We start from the raw sequence: 23,606 nt of genomic DNA on the forward strand, positions 1-23,606 counted from the left end.
CTAAAAACAAATGAAAACAATACTTTTTGTTATTTTAAAAAAAAACATTATTGAATAGAGGAAAAAAATGGTTGTTCTGGAAGTTAAACAGTATTTTTTACTTTTGGTCAAACAAATATTATTTTTTTTTTGATGCGTCTAAGAAATATGCGGTTTTATTTATGTTTATTTTAGAATTTTAAAATCGTACTTACGTGAAAACTAAAAACCTACCTATGTTGGTAAATATTTTAAAATTAAATAATAAGACGTAGGTAAACCTGAAAATATTGTTATACCTATCCACACAGACATTTCTATAAATTAGAAAAAAAAAACGATTTATTTATTTTATGAATATATTGTACTTTGTTTATAAAATCACAAGCGATAAATTTATACTCATGTTTATAAATAATACTTCGTTAATATGTTTATATTTTTAATAATATTGTTATTATGCTTGTACAGTTTTGTACCTACCTATCCAATTTGAATTTTACGGACAATACCGTTCACATAAACAGGGATTACAAATGGTTACATAGGTATTAGGATTAATAGAAATAAAATAAGAAGCTCAAGTAGGTTAGGAAATCGGCTTAGCAAGTTGCCCTGATGTCCTTTAGAAAATATGGTGGCAGAAAAATATTTATTTATTCTTATAAATTGAGTTACGACTGTATTTAATCTGTTATAATTTTATAAACTATTGTTCTTACTGCTTAAAAATAATTCGAACTTTTATCACAGAAGAAAAACCAAACAATAATTGTGTTTCTTAACCCTCGGTACACGTCATTCAAGAGCATGAATAAAAAGTACAACATCAGTAATCTCTGTCAGTTTATCTTTTTGTGTAATTTTGGCTTGAATTTCCTGAAAGTATTAATCGTTTTACAATCAATTGAAAATGAAAATAAAAATGTCTGGTATGCGTACGGCTATAATATTATAATAAGCGGATTATTTTCATTATAGTTTCCAAATGTTTTCCATTATAATTTATTCTGAAAAGTCCACGTTCTATAGCTGATATTGTGATAACTGTAATTTAATCCGCTGTGGTAACTCGTTTAGAAAATCTGATATTGAAATAATAGCGGCTTGTAAAGTATTACATTATTATGCGGTCTATCGGTGCAGCAGCTGTGTGGGGATTAATTATTTATTAAATCATCGATAGCAATAATAATTGTTGTGTGCATCGAAAAGAGTGTTTAATTAATTAATTAATTCGGGTGTAAGGTTTGGCCGTGATTAGCCTTCCTAAAAAATTTTACCTCCCACGCGTGCTATTCGCTTTAATTGTTGTGATTTGATCGTCCCGCCGTTTTGAATCTCAGCTAAGACTCCATCTCGATCGTATTGTTCCCATATAATAATATGCGTTATGCTCGTCTTACATATAGTTGGCCATTGACATAAGGTATAGTAATTTTATTCGCACACGATTGAAATTTATTAGGCTATCGTGTTTTGTTATATTATTATAATTATTAGGCATAGGTATTTGTGTTTGATGCAAAACATAATATTTATAAAATTTATACTGATAAAAACACAATATATTTAAATTTAGTGCGATAAATAAAGTTACTAATATTAAATAGTATAACAAAAACAATTTTTAATTATAAAATGCACATGACTCGATTTAAGATAAAAAATAAATAAAATCTACTAGATAATAGGTACACCTTACTTTTAAATTGGATAGTGAAAATAATACAGGGTAAAATTAATTTATTCTTAAAACGTACCATGTTATGCGTTTCTAAGACGCAGATAACACGCATGGGGGTATAACGGCCTCTTAACACATGCATATAAATATTTACATTTTAACACCTATACAGGCTCTAGAATATTCAATTAATATCAGCGTTGTGGTGGATACTCTTATAGATTATTATTTGAGTAAGTAAGACGTACTTCATACTTTATTTACAATACGCGTTATTTCAATAATATACCCAAATATTACCTACTAATTAAGTTGGTGTTTGTTACACGCATTTGATATTTGTATGCCTACCTACGTAAAATATTTCCATACATTTTTTAAATAATTGGTTAGTTATAAAGTAAACTATAATTGTACGATATGGAGACAAAAAAAAAATAGTTATCGTATTATGTTGGACCCTCTCATCCATTAACAAATTCTCAGATATGCCACTCAGATAAGCATGTAAATTATAATCATTGGTAATTTATGATTAAAAAATGTAATTTAGGTACGTTTGTTTTAGAGGGAGTTTTTTAGTAACACTATATTTATTTTTACCGTGCGTGTAACAAGGTTATATTTTAAATTTTTACGACGACTTATGGATGTTTGGATCAACCCGTATTTCGAACCGTAACTAATAATCACAGCACAGTTGTACAGATTATAGCATAATATATATTTGAATCGGTGAATTAAAGTGATAATATTATAATAAATTATTATTATTTTTGTGAACTCTGAAATTCCATAAATAATAATTATTATGATAACCATATTATTGCACCATTTTTTATGTTCATGTGCGATTTTTCTGATCAGAATCATGGAAAGTTAAAATTTCAAATGAAAAATGACATATATAATTATACATAGTATACATAATAACATATATATTAGATAATCTAAAGTTAACTCACAAATGTATCTGTACGAGTCACAGTCACAATATTTTGAAAGATAACTCGTAACGACATGGTAGGCGATGTCAGTCGTCTGTTGTAATCCTTGTGCTGCAAAGTCCTGAAGCTAAGATAAAGGACTACACGTGATTTGACAGAATATTATAGTTCACACCAGTTCATTTTCTAGGTATTGTCAGAACAAATTTATTTCAATTTAAAATTATTTTTAAGGATTATTTTATTAATTTTTTCATCGTTTATTCGTTCTCTAACTCTTCAATCGATTGATTTATCAAGCTGCTGTTTTGTTCTTTTAGCACGCGTTTTTTTTTAATTTTATACTAATACAGTAAGTTAATTAATTTTCAGTAGCTCTGATTCTAATAATTGGTTGAATTTGAATGAATAAAAGCAACTTTTATCTTCATAAAATAATGCATAGGTAATATTGTAAAGTTGTATGGTTTTCACACTTTGATAACTATAATGTCAATATAATAGGTAATAAAAAACACTTTACTCATTAAAATTGTATGTAATATTTTTTATATGTTTTTACAAATATTGTTCAATATATTCACCGTAAACTGCCGTGCACACAAGTAAATTATAGACTTATGATCTTTGTAACGAAATAAATGTGTCGCAGGACGCAGGGAAAATCTCTCACTTTTTTTAATTACAGTTCTAATTTCATTACAAAAACCACGGGCCCATACAATTGACTTGTACATAGCTGCAATTCATGGTGAATATTTTGGACGTTGGGCAATATTATGAATATAAATAAAAAAATATTACTTACAATTTCAACCTGTAGTGTGTTATTTATTAACTATTGGATTAGCATTAGTTATCACAAAATAATGACTTTGTGTGTGTCGAAAATATTTCATCATGTGTACATTATAATTTATTATTAAATTAGCGTAAAACCGTATTGCTTGAGAATATTAATATATATTTTAATATTGTAGACTACAGTATAAATTTATGATGCTGAAACCAGTGTTTCGTTAAAACTTGGCTTTAAATTAGGTAGGTACAAGAAGTTTCCGTAGGAAATTGTTTATACCTACTGTCATTATATATAATAATTATTCCATTCATTCCACTGATACATTCTCGTTGTAGTTATATATTATAAAATGTAGGTATATTATGTCATAATTTCTGTTCAAGATAATAAATTTTATTTTTTGGTCTACCCATATAATGCATAAATACACGTCAAGTTTCTGGGCTTATATTATTAAATTATCTGAATTAAAACAAAATAAGTTAATTTGATATTGTTAAAACGGGTATAAATTCGGTTTAGTAAGTATTCTGTTACAGTTTTTCATTAGTTGTTCTTATGCCCAAGGAAAATACTGTAAAAATAAAATATCATTAATCAATAATCATAATATTTTTTTATAATTTTAAGAGTTTTGTATAAATTATTACTGGTCATATATGTATTTTACAATATATTATTTTATAATATACAAAATATAATAACATCGGGCTGCATTATATAACGTAATTTCAGTGTTAATAATGTAACATTAAACTGTTTAATAATTCTTGAAAAATCATTTATTCTTTTTGCAAAGGACGGAACAAAAATAATAATTTGATTATCCAATTTACAATATGGAACTTCCAAATAGACGAGAGCTTAAAGACTTATTTACTCGTATATTATAATTTATAATAATATACTATATTTAGGAATATTTTAAAATATATGAAATTTAACTTTTTTTTCTTTTGTATTATTTTTTGACGCGTAACATTACTTTTTAAAAGTTACAGTATGAAAAAAAATAATAATGTAAGGGATCAGAAATGTCGACTTAGAGAATAAAATCATTTATTTTAACAAGTTTTAAAATAATGATCTTAGGAATTGTCAGCAAGAAGATATTTTAAACCATGAAATAATTTTTCGATTTTAATAATTTTATGCTATAAATTAAATATGTAATATTATTCATTCATTGTATTATTTATTTTAGTTGTAATATCATAAGTCATAACAAATTTAATTTTTACTTTTAAGACCAGAAAATATAAAAATAGGTTCCTACACAATTCGTTAGCTACTACAAGTTTTTTTTTAAAGGATTACAATTTTTTATAGGTGTGAATTTTTAAATTATAATTATATTTTAAGGTTATTTTTTTGTTTATATATATATAAACAAAAATATAATATAATATATATATAGTTAGTATAAAGTAGTATTATATATAGTTTATACGAACTTCACATTTTAATTCAAGCTGGTTACTTATAATGTGTAGGTAGGTACTAGGTACATAATATTTTAATCAGATCTAACACATTTCAAAATCTTAAATTTTCATTTTTTATATTTTATTTGTGAATTAAAATAAATTGTAGTATTATAGAAATAATGATATAATGCTATATTCTGCGTCAAAGATGAGTAAAAATCGTTATTTTTTTTTTCAAAAGATTCAAATTTAGTGTTGTTTATTTTTAATTTTATTGTTTGGTTTTAATATTAGATTTTTAGTGTCCAATATAAATCAATGACCCAATAAAATTATGTTTATAATATTTTAATTCCCTATATCGGTTTGTTAGTTTTTTTATAAGTTACTAACATATAATAAATAATATTTTATAATTAAGTATACTTATTATGTAGTTAGGTACAACATTTCTCAACCAACTCTAGAATAGACAAGTTTTTTTTTTTATTTTTATTTGACATAAACAATCTATACACAATTGCACAATAAGTTTATAAGATGAGGGTAATAATATAACATGAATGGTGTGATTTAGTAGCCACCCATTAGTGACTCTTGGCTAGAATATACAAGTGAAGTTATAATTACTATAGTTCTATATTGACGAAATAATTACTTATTCAATTAATTATCATGTTACATTTTAGACTAGTAGTTTTTTTAAGCAAACAAATAATATTAATCATGTATTATAATATGAATACATTCTATTGTACCATAATTAGTGAACGTCAACTAAAAGATAAATTAATTGTTTTTATTTTGAACAATTTTTGTTTTCTTTTGCCAAAGTATTTTCATGTTATTCTACCATTGTTCTAAAAAAAAAAGAAAAGATTAAACCCCCAAAATTGTTATTTTGCCCAATGGAGTTTTTATATTTAAGTTTTTATATTTAAGTTGAGAAGAAATTAGTTTTAGCTTATTTTTTTTCATTTAGTTCTTTCTTATTGATCTTCTATAAACCTTTTTCATCTGATTGAATTGAGTCATTAATTGAATAGAATTTAAAATTTTTTGTAATTGAATTTAGATTATCCACTAGATTAACTAAAGAGCATTGTAAAATCTAACACTAACACATCTAACATCATAATTGTAAATTATTATTAAGAAAATGTCAAAATGTAGAAAAATATGTTTTAAAAAATAAAAAATACATTTATGCGTCGATACAGTTCTGAGTATCCAGTCATCCATAATAATTATGTATACATTATTTTTTTTTTATAAAAGGTAGAATTATAGTAAGTTGTATTAAACTGTTTTATTTCTTAGTAATGTGTGTATTAAATTTAAATACATTACACACACGGTATCTTGAACAGCCAGTGTTATGACACGTATGTCTCATATAATGTCAGTTATCTATAAGTAAGGGTTATTAATTTTGTTTTATTTAATTTTTTTACATACAACTCTATTAGAAATATATTTAATCGAATTATTTTCTAATTATGTTTAAAATTTTACTGTACAATCCCAATAATATTATTAGGAGTGAACAATTTATCAACGAGAATGACGGTTATCATTAGTTATTTAACCTGTAGTTTAGGTAGGTACCATGGTAAATATTAGCTTATTCTTGACCAAATATTATTATTATATTGGTTTTGAAAATTAATATTTTTATTCATGTATCCGTCCTATCCATTTTAATGGTGGTGAACAATGTAATGCATACATTTGGGGTCCAGTCAATTTAGTTAGTTTATCAATAGCCTATTATTTTATATTATTGAATTTATTCCATACAAAGCTTTTTAAAATAATAGGTTTACTTTATTTAGATAGTAGGTATGTGAACGGTCCGTTTTATTGAATAAGCCATATTGTTACTCGCGTGCAAAAAGTAGCGTGTGACCATCAAAATACATAAACCTTTTTTGAGTTTATTTCAAAATAAAAATACCTCTTTTGTTTAAAATTCTATGACTGTTTCATTTGTGTTTTAATTATTGATTCGGTAAGCTTAAAATTCCTCTATGAATAAGTGGCATACAAAATATTAAATAATAATTTTTATTAAAATCAAAATAAATACCTATCAAACAATATAAATGTATATTTAATTTTTTATAAGTATTCAGTTATTTTTTTTAGATATATAATTTCAGAACAAATACCTACTTTACAGGACGGTAAAAATTATTTTTGTATCAGTTTCTTCCACATAGGTACCTCTAGTAAATGAAAATAAAGCATAAACTTCGCTTTACTTTGGATTACATTAACTTTTGAATCTCGTCGCTACTTTATGTGTCTTACGATAATATTATAATAATCCTACTATCATTGTCAAAAATGTATTAAATTAGAATAAATAAACAAAATTAATTTTCAATACACTTATAACGAAATTATTTGTATTTTATTTCAATATTTAGAATTGTTCTTAGCTGTTTTGGTATATTATATATTTCTTGTAGATTTGTTTTTGTTAACAACTATGATTGTTACCCGAGCTCAATAGATAGTTTGTAAACCATGGTACGTATTCACAAAAAAACAATTAACATTTGATTTGTTAATGCCATTTAATCTATGACCATTTTATTTTGAATTCCTTTACTACCGACTATCGACTGCGAGGACATAATTAATTATATTTCGTGCTACAATAGTATTGTATGGTTTTTAAATTCTATCTTATCGAAAAAGTCATTATACATTGGTATCTTCCCATCCGGTGTGGTGTGTGTACCTATCTAATATTATGTTCAATAATATAGTGAGACATTTTCAGAAAATATTTACCATAGGTGTGCCTTGGTGGTTGTGCTTTGGCCCAACAAAGCAGCACTCGGCAAAAGCTTTTGAAAATCTGTTTTTGAATTATGTTCTGAAAGCCGTAATCTCAGTAATACGGGCAACGGTATTGTGCACGCGTGACGTGCGGTGGGTAAAGTTTTTATCCTCTGAAATTGTCAGATAGAGACGGGTTCGGAAATGGATTGGATACGGTGACGGGTATAATCCGATTAACTTAACGAGCCCCCAGTGTGCAATGTGCTTCGGCAGTGGTGGCGATGGATGCGGTGCGATTTCGCGAGGAATGGTATATGAAACATTATATTGCTCTGATCAGTTTCATAAGTTTTTATTATCATAGCAAATTGTTCCTAAATCGTGTCGGATGCAAAACGCGCAACAAGCATAAATTATTTTTTAATTGTCACGTAGTTATCAATTAAATACAAAGGTTTATAGAAGGATTACATTTGATTGGGATCATGATGAATAATAATTATTAATTTAATTGTATTAATTTCATATATAATAATATGTAACGTGTTTTACGAGTTCAGAAATTATTTAGTTAATATGTATGTAGGAGCAGAAAATTATGGTAGATATATGGTATATTTTTTTATAGTTTAGTCCTGCCATTATCTGTTTAATACACATTTTATGATCAAATTGAGTCTAGGGTTTTTTCGTCATAAAAAATATGAAAATCAATGTTGTAAAGTATTTTATGAAGGTAGTAGATCGTAACTATTATATAATCATCGATAAATTAATCCCATTGGTAAAAATGCCATTCACTGATTAAATTTAACAAAACCGTTTCATATTCCAAGTCGGTAAATACGTTACGATCAGTAAATTAGTGTTCCGTTTCATATTACTCACTATTTAATAGGGTACCTATATCAGATATTCAGATATCTGCCTCATCAATTTTATAAAATAAAAATTTTCAAAAACATATCTAGTGAAATAGGCGCAAGGGAAATGTATTCAATACTAAAATCGGACCTTGAAATAAGAGTATGAAAAATATATAAGATGAAAAATAAGTACGTACAACGTAGCAATAATATGACAGAAAATAGTAGACTGCGGTACAAGTAGAATTAAAAAATTTTTCGAAAAGCCAATTCACCTTCAGGTAGATATAGAAGAAAACTGAACAACACGTGACAACTTGGCCACTAGTCAAATCGCATAGCGATAGGATTTTAGGAATATAAAACCTGTACGCATATTATTATTAAACTGCAGTCATGAAAAATAGAAATTTCGCGTTGTCATATAATACGTGACGATAGTTATTGTAACACTAATTGTACTGGTTGTTTGTAGTTCAGATAATAATATTATATTTGTAAGTTGATATACCTACGCGGTCTATCGGTCGAACCTCTTAAGATGTGTTGTATAATATAGTATGTTCTAACTTATAATATAATGCGTTAGTTGTTATTAATTTTAATCGTAACCTATGGTGATGATGTATAGTATATTAGTATGTCTATTCTATTATAATTAATCGAAGTTCGTGGTGGTTACTCGTACTTCACAAATTACATTTCTCGGTACGGTAGTCCCCGCGGCGCACTGGTTATGTGATGGACATTTATTCGTGCACGGTCGATATACGGTGACCGAATTTCGGCTTACGGACATTTTTGGCATTAGACAGACGACGGGACGGGAGGGCACTTGATGATTTCGGGAGGCTTCTGAGGTTGTTTGGTGGTCTGAGGGCATGTTGGGTGGTCAATGTGTGCCATGTAAGCCACATATTATATATTATATATAACTAACTTATATGGAACACTATAATACGTAATATTATGGTAAGCCAATCGAAAGGTCTGCGCCGTGGTTACATGGTATCGACCAGTGGCGACTGTGGTTTGAGATACACAAAGCACAATAGATGATTGGATTTCGGGCTATAGTTGTGATTTTCCACGGTATCCGTTACTAATAATGTATTATTATTGTAATACAATACGTCGAAGGTTGGCAGACTATCGGCAATAGATCACCCAAATACTGTCAGGTGTTGGATTTGAATTCTCCTTACACTTAAAAACAACCATGCTGGGATTCAATCCGACGCGTCGTGCACGATTAACTCCGAATTCGTGTGTATGTAGGTAATTAAACGCCGGTGACTTCAACAGCCGATAAATCGATGCCGGATGACCTTTCCAAAAAAAACTATACTTAATAATATGTCTTATAAGTTAAAAAAAGTTTTCCAGTCAAAAAACGTGCATTGCATTATTATTTATTTTTTCTATTCTTTTTTTTATTATTATTTGTAAAACCGGCTGCAAGCGATAATATACTTTGCCCGGCATAATATTATATGAGCATTAATACAACAAAAACATGAAAACCCTTCAAAATTAAAAAAAAAAAATGATAACATCTGTTCGATTGTTGGTTGGGCGTTTCGTGAGGGTGCTGTCAAGGGACCAAATATTATAGACTTTATACGAAATTCACCGGTATTCACTGGATTTTATATGTTTTATTCATGAAATCATTTTTCCAAGATGGCATATAATATGTGTGCGAAAATAATATACCGATACGGTCATTGTATATAATTTCAGAGGTTGCCGATTATTGGTAGGTACGGGAAGAAACGAAAGGCCTAGTATCATCATATAGTATTAACTTGCCACTTTATTTCAGTCTCTGGGAAATTACAGGGTTGCGCTTTTAATGATTACCTAGTTAACGCACAAATAATAACAGTAAAATACAACACGCAGAGTTTTATGTTTGCCAACAGTAAGTAGTTTCACACAGCTCCTTAGTTTTTGTTCAAACCTCATAGTTATTTCGAGAAATAAACCAAAAGTCCATATTATAATAATTAATTAGTAACATAAAACAATTTGAATCAGACGAACTGTACCTTTTTTGACAGTTTATTTTAAATTAATCAAAGTGTAAGGAATCGATTCTATTTAGTACATTTAACACTATTTAGCCTTTTGGTTTAGAATGTACGTGTAATATAAAGTGAGCAAGTAGTAAGTACACAATATATTACATAGGTAATAAAGTAAATTTCGTACCAATTTATAATATTATGAAATCACTCGCGCAACTCATTAGCTATACTTTAGTGTGGCAGAAAAATCTTTTAAAAATACATAGATGGGCGCAGGTACGTTTTATTAAAAATCTCCGAAGTGAGTTGAAAGTTTTTCTCGCTCGCCAGACGTTAAACAACCCGCGATTTCTTGAATATTGTCCAAGTTAACGTTGTTGTTCCGTATCAAATATTCGGCAACACTATTGACGTGGCATGCGAGTAATCTGCTATACCTATTCCCAGTGGCTTTGATTCCTCAAACTCCAACGAACAAAGTACAGCGACTGAGCTCCAATAATGAATAAACGAAGACCCAAACGTATAAATATATATAATAATACGTTTTGTTTGTAATCGAGTGCGTTCGAGCGTTATAGAATCTGGAAAAAATGAAACATTTAAATTCTACTGGCTACCATTTCTGTAAATACACAAGCAGATCAATATTTATAATCGACCTTTTTTTTGGGGGGGGTGGAGGGGGGGGTAACTTGGTCAGATATATTTCATTTTTCATCTGAATTCTCTTTCAAAAATAATTATTAAAGTCAATACAACTGTGAATATCTAATATCATGATATTATACTATGGGCATTTTTTAGCTTCTGAGTTAAGCTAGATATTATGTGTTGATTTTACAATGAAAGTTTAGGTATTATTATTATTATTTTAATTGTCTATTATTAATTTTTATTATCTTTTTAACACAATATATTACCCAATAGTAGGTCGTAGGAGGAGGTTGGAACAGTATCATGTAACACGTTTATAAAATATGATCGTTTTTCGATTTCTTTAAATAGATTTTAGATAAGCTTTATAGGTAAGACACATATTTTCGGATTTTATTGATATCTTAATTTTAAAGTGAGTTATAAATTATCTCAATGTAAAATATTATAATTTTTAAATTCTGATAATACTTGTTCAATATTTAATACCTCATGGGATGACTTGGCTACTCTTACTTTTAAATTTGTTAATACGTTCACCGACTACAATTTTCATGATTTTTTTTAGCAAAAGTATTTTAATAAGTATCCAAAACGATGCCTTTTAAGTAGGTAAAATGAATACAAACTATTATTCTATTGTAATTAATTTGTGTAATAACTAGTGAGATAAAATAACTGTTGAAAGGGAAGCAAGAAAAATTTCTTTTGACTTCATGAAAAGTTTTTTACCATAATCACGCGGAAAAGGCGTAAGGAGTATATAGCCATACATATTTTTAGCAATTCATCACTGTCTATACGCCATGTATAAAATAATTTAATGTGATAACGCATTAATGCCGATCCCAGACAATATATAGATAATATACAATGTACTCATCTTTTAATTTTATATTTGTCTACATATTTTGACGTCGATAATTTTATTTTATGACTATATGTACTAACGAATTGCACTAACGTAATTCGTGATTTTTTTTCTATTTTTATTTTGATATTTTTTGTGCGATTTGTAATCAAATATAAGGAAATGAGCTGTTATCGGTTTGGTCGGGGCTGCTTTTCTTCGATAAATATTGGTGATCGAACCCTCCGATAGTTGTGCCACTGCTGACTCAGCTGTATCATGCATTTCTGTTGCGGCGGCGTTGGAGGTTTTAACTTGTTGATATTTTGATACATAATTTGTCACCATAATAATTAATAACGCTTCATGCAAACGCCTCGCGCAAACGGGCTTCTAGCCATGTGCGATACTTCTATATAATATAATATTAATATTATATAAACGGTGTTTTCTCGGAATATCCCGCACACCTATTTATAGTAATAAAAACGTGAAGTTTCGCACTTTTGCGTGCTATAAAAAATATATATTTATATATTATACATAATATCGAACGGCCAACAAAGTTTAACTCGAACGAGCAGACGTGAAACGGCCTTGATTCAGAATAATATTATGTTATAAATTATAACACAGGCTGCGAGTGTGTATTTTTTTACCCGTTTACTACAATATATTATGTATACGCGTACCATGGTAAAAGTTTTGTAAACGGCTATCCCTATACGAAATATGAACGAGACGCATCGTCACAGGGTGTAGACAGTTTTTACAACCTGACATAACCTATTTTATTCAGAGTTATTCATCCAAGCATGCTCGCTCCTATTTTCTCCTTAAAAAATGATGCAATTTTTGGAATAATTTAGTACACTTAAGACGTTATTTTCATAATATATAACATGTAGGTACTTAAATTAAATGATATAACTTCAGGTGTGGTCTTGTGGTAAGACAGTCTTCATTTTTTTAGTATGGGAGCCACTATTTTTTTTTTACTGTAAATCGTTGAACCGACAACCGATGTTTTTTTTTCGAAAATGTTGATGCATTTAATTCGAAATTTTAACGATCTCTGTAACTATGCCACTGTTTCAGTGTGTAAAACAACTATAGCCTTATCATATGCGTATTCACATATTTTCGCACGCATACATCGACAACTACTACAGCGGTGCACAATTTCCAGACGAAAACTGTTTTCGTCGTATCTCAAAGTGGGAGGGTGACAAAATAGTTGTTTTGAACTTTTCTTTCATCACCCCCAGATGCGATATTGCCGAACGTTTGGTCTGCGTCGGGGTCGACTCATGAAATCGTTATAAGAATAATGGACATTATTACGGAGTAGTGAATGTATATTATACAGATAAGAAATTATTCCGCATCCGAACCGTTAAACGTGGGCCAGGGCATTATTTATATAGATACCTACACCGAACAACAACAATGCTTCCCCGAGAGATAAATTCGTTTGTAGGGGGCGGTTATCAAAATTACATTTATTATACCTATATACCTCTCTACCCACGCGCGTCTTACATAAACAATAAATATTATCATAATTGGCTTTTATTAACGATAATTATTACAGTTATCTCGCTATTCGGGTTTATAATATATTTATTGTGTAACCACATTATAATATCATATATTATAATATTTCCCTGTACTTATATTTTGTTGCAAGTTGCAGAACTACAACAGCGTGTTTATTGTATTTGCATTTGATATGTTCGCGCCGAAACAACGCACGTACACTAATATGCCCTCATAAATATTCATTTACTTGCAATAACCGTAATAAACGTTATACTATTACGATGTTCTTTATTTGTTCCGAAAATATCCGTACAAAACGTATTATTAATGTAAATGTGACATCTGAAAAAACACGAGGTATTGTTGAATTAATATACCGACGAATAATAATATAATATGCGATGTCATAATTTATTATTATATCTATACCGAGCGTAAAACAATTTACACAGCGGCTGCATATGTGTAAATTATTTCCCTTACCGGAACGTTAATTTTCAACTCCGAACGCTCTTCGGGATTCGTAATGAACTACTACACACGCTGGATATACTTGTAAGTTGTAGAATAGTAGAGGTAATAACATAAAAGCGGCCTTTGATTATAAATTAAAATAATAATTGCCTACAGGCGGTTGCAATATTAATATTATTATTATAATATTGCACGTCACTAGAATTCGCTCTCTTCCATAATACTATATTACAGTAACAATAAATAATATCATAATATTATACGAATCGAAAACATTATGGTTTTAAATTTTATAACTTTTTGACGTTGAAGTAGGTACCCGTCGATGAATAACTGCAGCCGCAAATTAATTACCTCCAATGTATGAGGTACCCCTAACTTGAGAGTTAATGTACATTTGTTTCTAAACGTTAGCAATAAAAAATCCTATATTTCACATTTTCACATCAGATATTATCAGCTAATGTTTGCCCATATCCGTCTGTTAATTTATCCTTAAACTTTTCTTGAACAATATAGGTAATATACCTATATAATGTATTGGTTTTAATGAAAAATTTTATTTAAGTGAATGTTAAACATTAAAATGTGTCACATAATTAATAATATAAACGAAAATTCAAAATATAAAATCCAATTGTATCATTCTGAGAACATATCAAATCGCATCAAGAAGTACAATGGGAGCACAATCGTTTCTAAACATTGTTCTAGCACAAAATCAGCAAAATATAATTTTAAGATATTAAAAGTTTCTCGTTGAATAAAAAAAATTAAATAAAAAGGAAGCAGATTACTTAAATTTGAACTGAGTCAACTGAGTACTTCTTAAAGAAATATTTTCAACTCATCGATCCAGCAGGAAACATATCGTAAGATAAACATTATACAATAAAAACAAATAATACGTATTTCAAAAACTATGAAGAAGTTATTACAAAAGGAATAAAATACAAAATTGGAAATATCATAGTATTAGTCAAAAGTAGTTGTTGAGTTCAATTTATCACAGTGAATTATAATTTATAACAGAACACTTTATTATATTCAATTTTTGTATACATTTTAGATTCTGAATGAATGTATGGATTTTACAATGATGTGTTTTTTTTGTTTTTATTTTTGTGTCTGTCATCACGGTTTGGGGCAGTAAAACTGCTTCGATTTTCTTCAACAGTATCTTGTTTAATGGGAAAGTGAATATTGTTGATGCATTGGGGAGGTCAAAATTTAAAATTCTCAGTAATTTTAAAAAGCGACGTGAAAAACAAAAGAAAAATTTAGGAAAACGGGAATTATTACGCAAAATCGATTTTTAACAAAATCTACTTTGGTTTTTGGTGTAACTTTAAAACAAATGACCGTAGATACATGGCATTTTCACTGGTTGTTTGTATTTACATTTTCTATACACGATAAAATTTTCAAAATATTTTGACTTATTTTGAGCTGTTAACGGACATTTTCAGTTTCCAATTTTATTAGTTTGTTTATTTGCTGGGTAAAAAAGCTTGAACATTTAATACAAGGGTCCTACTATATTGTTACAATGAGATTTGAAAAATATTAAAAATCCTTAGTCTCAGTTTTTATTTATAAGTATTTAAAGTTCAAATTTTGACAAAATACGGAAAAATCACAAAAATTAGCAAATTATTTTAAGTTGAGAATTCATAAAATTTTTTTTTTTTAAATCTAAGATTTGAAAATGTAATATAAGATTACTCATAAGTTTGTCCACCTTTAGCAAAAAAAAAATGTCTATAAGAAACTTAAATTAAATTTTTACGAGCGTCTGAAATTTATATTTTTACAACATTTGATATTCACTCCATTTCTCATGTAACAATTTTCTTATTACTGTATAGATACTTGAAAATTTCACTGAATGTTTATATTAGCATTTTCTATACACCATACAATTTTGAAAATATTTTGACTCTTTTTGAGCTGTTTACGGACATTGTCAGTTTTCAATTTTTTTAGTTTTTTTTTCTATAAATATCAATAAAATTTTATTTGTTGGGTAAAAAAGCGTGAAAATTTAATATAAGGCTTCTGATATATCATTTGAATAGCAGTTGAAAAATACTAAAAATACATAGGCACAATTTTTTTTTTATAAGCATTTAAAGTTCAAATGTTGACAACATTTATCAAATTTATAATTTATTTATTATTTTATAGTTAAAAATGTATAAAATGTTTAACTTTTATGGCTAAGGATTGAACATTTAAAACAAGGCTCCACGTAAATATGTTATATATAAATTACTTTATTCACAATAATATCATCTAATGTACTTGGTAATATCATAGGCTGACTGACTGTTTTCGCTCAGAATCGTTTTTCTTATACAATGATATTATATCATTGAATTCAAATTTAACACCATCCATTACAGCAACCCCCTTGTAACCTACTGTACAGCAGAGCGACATCCACTTACCCACCTTTTTTAATATTAACTTGATATTGTATTCAAAATAATTATTCATTTTTGAAATTCATTGGAAGTTTTGGACCATATTATTCTCGCGTACTTATACATTTTATTTTAACACAGTATAATTTAAAATTTCATGAATTTTGTAACTATTTACATTTTTTTATCTAGTTTTTTTGTAGACTTTAAACAACTAAAAAATTTTTTTCTATTCAACATTACTTTTTAATTTATCAAAATACTTTTGGTTTACTGTCTATAATAACATATTAATTGGCTAAATGCATTATAATTTATAAAATATTCACTTTGTCGTATTTCTAATAATAAAATCTCATTTAGTTCTGTGATGGTGACATGTCACCATCCATTACAGTGAGCCACTTCTAACCTACCGTACAGTAACACGACATCCACTTACCCATTATTTTTAAAAATTATTTTCAAACGGTAGTTACCTATTTAATTATTATATTTTTTATAAAATAATAAATAAGTTATCTTATACATAGCTGAATAATTGAATAATGAATATTTTTAAATGTATTCGCTTTTAACAACCAATGAATGTATATAGATAAACCATGAAAGTAGGGAAATTGAAAAACCTGACATTTGTCAAATAACATATATTATGCATAATATCTATTATAAGTTATCGCCAATGTAAAGGAAAATAAATATTGAATCATGCACGATTTATTATAACTTGTATAGGTATTTACTTTTGTGGTACATCGGACATTCGTGTGGTCATCATGTGAAAGAATAATATATTTTATTTGGATTCGTTAATGATATTTACTAAGTATCTATTATATTATAAAACAATAATATAATAATTATATCATACTCGTATGAGTTATGAATACATTTATAACAATAATGCACACAACAATAGCTTTTCGTAATAAAATTCGATTTTAAAAAATACCACTTGTATTTAAACTATAAACACGCATGATCATCCTATTTTTAATTAATACTCCTATATCTAAAAATAGATTAAAAATCGTATTGGTTTGATGTCATCATGTCAGCACTCAACAGTGTTTTATAAACGTATAATATAAAATAATTTAATACCTTGTTGAAATTGGGTGTACTTTACTACTTTGTAAAGTCGGCTTATGGAGGTAATATTATAGGTATTGTCATTTAAGTTTTCGTCGTGTTTAGTTTCCAAAGTCAAACTGTTATTGAACATTAATTAGAAGCTAATACATAATGCATTAAGCCATTTGTTTATTCATTCTACTAATGTGAACTATATAAAATATATTATATCAATAAACGACAATATTATAATGGGTTATAGTACATGGATTATTCGCCTTTTTAATATTGATTATTGATTAATGCTTATACTTAACTACTTAATACCTCTTTTAGAACTGAGTTATATTTTCAATGGAGATAGTTTATAGCCAGCACGTGACTGAAAATTAGATTCCTTCATTTTTTCGAGGTCCCTTTTGTAGGTATCTCAAACGATATAGATATTAAATATTTTATATTTTGGAATTTTAAATACATTCTTATGATTTCCAATTTCCAAATGTTTTAATAATATTGTACTGGGATACAATTGACATTTAAACGATAAACCATTACAAATTAGTTTTATACTTGCAGATACAATTTCAAATGTTTAACTGAATTGCGGATATTAGGTTAAGTGGAAGTCGAGTTACATTTCTCAAAATGTATAATTAAATAGAGAATATACCCGGTGTGAGGTTTATGTTGATGGTTTTAAACTGTTTAAACAACGGATATTATTAGGTATAAAATATGCACTACATAATACGCAATTTTAGCAACACGTTACTAAACTTAGCGCGGAGCTCCACATACTCAACAAACTGTGACTTTTTACTATCTCGGAGTAAACGAAATATTTTTAAGAGTAAACACTATACTGTAGAATATTATGATGGTAATAATAAATAGTTGAAACACGGTTGAGAGCGTTTTATTTTTGCAAATACTGTTTGTTAAATGTTGCAGAAATTGTATTTATTTATTTTCGTCGTCTTATAATTTATACTATAATGTGTTTGTACCAACTTAAATAATATTATATTCTATCAAAGTGAAGATGGGCTACACAGTTGTACTCCGCGCATACGTTCGTCTATGTCGGATTCAACCGTTTGAATACATAAAATATACGCCAAGTATACGTTATACACAGAGTCGTTTGTCGCAAAGGTCGTCTAATTCGTGTTCTTTTGCGAGCATTTAATTGAGTGCGTTTCAAACGTCTGTATTGTTTTGCTCTACATCACGGTGGACGACGAAGGATAAGTGTAAACCGTTTGAAGCCGCACACAGTGTAATGATTATTGTAACAACGATCACATGCCGTAACTTGTTCAACTATAATTATTGCGTTAAATTGGATTTGATGGTTGAAAGATAAACGCTAACTACTGCAGCAGCACAACTACCTATAGTCCGCGTCCTCGCGATAAAGTGTGCATTTAAATCGGTTTTTTTTTTGTTTTTTTTTGGGGGGAGGGGAACGAGCTAACTTATCGCCATTATATTTATTACACCTGATACAATATGTGACGGAATATCATATATTCATAGACAATATAGCCAGCCCCCTCCCATAACATTTTGATTGGAACCCTTCTGTACTAAATGTTTTTGCGAGCCCTACATAGAAATTCCAATAAAATACAACCCATTAAAAGTGTAACGGGTATCCAGTACACGATATCTAGGTAATGAACGGTTAACCAAAGCTTAAAATACGTAACAGAATGACTTAAATGGATGCTACCTATGAATTTATTGTTTCCGTCTTACTACACACGTATGACAGCAATTTTTCGTTCAATAGCTTCAATAGTGTACTGTTAGTCTTGATATCAATAGTGAATTTACCAATCATCAAACTTATAGCCTATAGGTAAGAACATTATCTGTGCTTATAACATGTTCATTTTCAAACAAGATATTATGGGTATGTGTAATATCAAGAATTAAAAATTCTCATATCTCGCTTGAAAATTAAAATATCAAATAAAAAGCTCTTAATCACAGATAATGTTCTTGTCTAAAAAATTTATAATATGTCAATTCATTTTAAAATCAAAAATAAAAGCACACTATTGAAACCAGTGAACGAAAATATGTTATGTCGTACGGGTGTAAGACGGAGACAACAAATTAATGAGGGTAGCATCCTCTTATAATATAATATTATAATATACATTTATATCGTAAAATAAGTGATCCTATCAAAATTTCAAAACTACGAATTCATTTCAACGGGTCCCTAAAATAGTCGGGTCCCTGTACTCCAGGTCCAACCCCCCTCTTGTGAATGCCCTGTATATAGCCTATATTTCAAATGTCGTAAGATTTGTTTTAAAATTTTTGGAAATTCGGTGGTGTATTATATTATTTATTATTATTTATTATTATTAGTATTATTATTATGATTATTATGAAGTGTGAAAAACAATAATAACTTTATATACTTAAATAACTTTGTATACATAATATTATGTGCATCAGTTAAGTGACTGTAGGTCGCTAAGTTCGGAGCGAGTTCCACCCAGTAAATGAGGTAAGGGTCGACAAATTAGTTCATTATAGCCCGGTCGCTCCTGTCAGGAACACTTAGCTAAGTAACTGCTACAATGTCGCAGACAGACGACTGACTGTGTTGAATCCATATTATATAAAATGGCCGACGTCAAAAAAATATAAATACCACGTTCCCCTCCCCCGATTATTTACCTACTAATTTAGGGCGGTGGGTCAAACTCAATTATCACGCCGGTTTGATTAGCGTCGAAAAGCATGTATCGTCTAGGGTATTATTATTGTGCTCGTGTTGAGGTAGGGATGTATATAGTAGCTGGTACATTTATAATATTGTATTTTCACTTCAATTTCCTGCCGTTCATTTCACGTTTGGGGAACTAAATTTTCTAATTATTATCTTAACACAAGTATAGTACCAGTTTAAACTGTTCGATCTCGTTCAACACATTTCACCGAAAATATTTAAATGTATTGCTATTATATAATACCAATAGCGGAGCAATCGACTTGTTTTAATCAAAATAATTAATTCAATAAATTGATATGTATTTGCAGACTATATATGATTATTAAATTGCTTATGAAAAACCTTAGGTAAACATTAAAGTTCTTAATTTGATGTTATTAATTTTATAAAAAAAAAAATTTAATTGCTTGGCCATATCGATTTAAGCTTAATTGAAATAAAATAATGTTTACAGAAACATAATATACCTAATTTAAATACAAATGTTCGAGCTTCTAAAATTGTTTACGAATTACGAATTTAAAAAAGTACAGATTTCCAATTATACAATGTTTTAATTGAAAAAAAAAAACTTAGAAATTGTGGTTTGTAGAATAAATGTATTGAATAGTATACAAAGGATTTTGAATCGAATGTTGCACGATACAAACACGTTCAAATGTTTTGTTCTTACTTTGATATGTATTAGTAATTCAATAAAAAAAAAAAATCTCTTGTGTTTTAGCCGTTTGTATATAGATTTTAAAACATGTTGACTTTACAATGTAAACTTTAAAACTTTTAAGAATCACTTATGCGGTGCATTCTACATTTTTCATAATATAGCACTTTGAAATGTCTCTGATTTTGTCAGGGAAAACTTTACAAAGCACATTATGTGCTAGTACATGAACGACGTGTTAAATCCTCTCTGCTATATACCTACCTGTCAACTCCAGTGGTTATGTTATTTAAACCATGGTTTTTAATGACGGAGACAGACTCCACTGGTTAACAGGAGTGTTTCTCAAATTGTTAAATCAATTAAAATATAAATATAAAACAAATACAAAATAATAATTTGTATGCAATATTTATCGATATTATAAATAGGTAGTTGCGACGAAAACCAACCCTACTGGTACCCTAGGTATCTGTTGCGGAACTGTCCATAGGTCTAGACATTTATGGGACTCGAATGGTTGAACCGCTAATATATTTTTTTTCACACTTGTTATTTTTTTATTTGGGATATTATTATGATAGTGAAAATTTTTCACAATTATTGTATTAACTGTTGTTTTTATTAGTTGAGCTTATGACCTCACAATTTAGATCAGCCAGTAATTCTGCGTCTGCAGTATGGACTATCACGTGCGGTCGGAGTTTCTGACCATTGAATTCGTTTTTGATGTACGGCGACGCGTTTTTATCTTTAGTTTCCCCCCTTTAAATACAAGTGATGACTTATTTTTTAATACCCACATGCGTGATGCGTCCTTATTTTAAAACGTGAAAAATATAAAACCATGCAATTTTATATTAAACACTTTCATTTTTACTATTATAAACATATATATTTTTTTTAAACATAATTTTTTCAATATTTATAATAATTTTTCTTTTACAACGTTTATATACCATTACCAGCAAACAGATTTAATGGCGTACTTCATTTTTTTTTAAAATAATCTTAAGTACCTCATGATATTCTTGGCTACGCCTTTGAAGGTGTTGATAGTTGCCAAACAATATTGTAATTTCCTATTGTAATTTTTATTAAATCTCATAAAAATAATTTTTGTAAATGTATGGTGGACGATAAATATTATATAAGAATTATAGGGAACAAGAAAAACTAAACAATCAGAACTAGAAAAATAATGAATTTTGCATAATATATAATAATTAATAACTAATAAGACGTAATTATACATAAGAACACATATTTTATAATATGGATTATGGATAGGTAATCTATCATAATTATAATTTATTATAACTTATTATGATTGGTATTTTAAAAATTATTATGGTGTAAAAATACAATTTTGTATAAAAAAATTAGAGAGGGCTCTATGAATTTTATCCAGTGGCCTCGGACAACCTATAGTTCCGTCACTGAATAAATATAACACTTAACTACCTATGTATAATTTATTAAACGCCACTAGTATATGTCATGGATATTATGCTCCGTATAGTGTTATGGAATTTTTAGCGTGTATAAATTAATAAAATAAACCTACCTAGAGAATAAAAAAATCTGCGTTTTTCAATAATAATGAACAACCACTCTTCTTGACAGCAGCAGCGGCAGCATTTCACTGTATACATATATCCGGAAGCGGATTTTCAATCATGGTGAAATTTCAGTAATCCTTTCTGTTTCAGTTATGGTGGTGTGTGCCAATCCGTTAACGGTCAGGGAAATACTGTTGGCCGCCGATGAACTCAACATGATTGATAGTGGAGAATACGTGTTTTTCAACATTGAGCTGTTCAGCAGGTAATTCATCTTTATATTAATGTGGTGCGCTATTATATATAAGACAGACGGCTCATTCGGTGGCAAAATAATGTGTTTATTATGTATAGGTACTAGCTAAAATTGGTGGATTGCATACTAGGTTTTTTTGCCACATAAAAAATGTGTATTTTAAAAAGTTAATATTTGCTTAAAACCTATGGTTATTGGCTATATGACATAGTACAGTAGTAAATTGACCCAATATATATTAAATCAAAATGTATTCATAAATAATATACAATTATTTATTTCAAAACTACAATATTTTAAATGATATTTTATTTAAAATTAATGTTTAATATAAACAATAAACTGAATTTTTATTTAATTTTTAGAATTTAATTCATCATTTTATAGTTTTGTCATACATGGGAATTCTTTTGAAAGCATAATTCTGAGATAAATATTAATGAAATTGTTAAGAAAATTGAAATAGATGTAACTTAGTTCATATATTTGACTGAATATGAAAAAAAATATAATGGTGTAAACAATGTGGGAAAAGCTTAAAATATTACATCCATGGGCTTGTATTTCCTAACCTAACCTAACCTCGCATATTGGATGAACATCAAATAAAAGATGATAGAGAACTAAATGATATTTTATTATTATAAATACGACAAAGTGAATATTTTATAAATTATAATGCATTTAGCCATTTAATATGTTATTATAGACAGTAAACCAAAAGTAATTGGATAAATTAAAAAGTAATGTTGAATAGAAAAAAATTTTTTAGTTGTTTAAAGTCTACAAAAAAACTAGATAAAATAATGTAA

General features: G+C 28.2%; 1 protein-coding gene across 1 annotated transcript in view; it reads left to right on the top strand.

Moving 5' to 3' along the window:
- The window catches only part of LOC132945825 (atrial natriuretic peptide receptor 1-like), a 340,723-nt gene that overhangs the window by 98,625 nt on the left and 218,492 nt on the right, over window positions 1-23,606 (top strand). The window contains 1 exon segment of the mRNA XM_061015608.1: window positions 22,689-22,803. Coding sequence (XP_060871591.1) covers window positions 22,689-22,803 — 115 coding nt within the window.

Source organism: Metopolophium dirhodum, chromosome 5 (genome assembly GCF_019925205.1).
Source record: "Metopolophium dirhodum isolate CAU chromosome 5, ASM1992520v1, whole genome shotgun sequence".
NCBI classification, from domain to species: Eukaryota; Metazoa; Arthropoda; class Insecta; order Hemiptera; family Aphididae; genus Metopolophium; species Metopolophium dirhodum.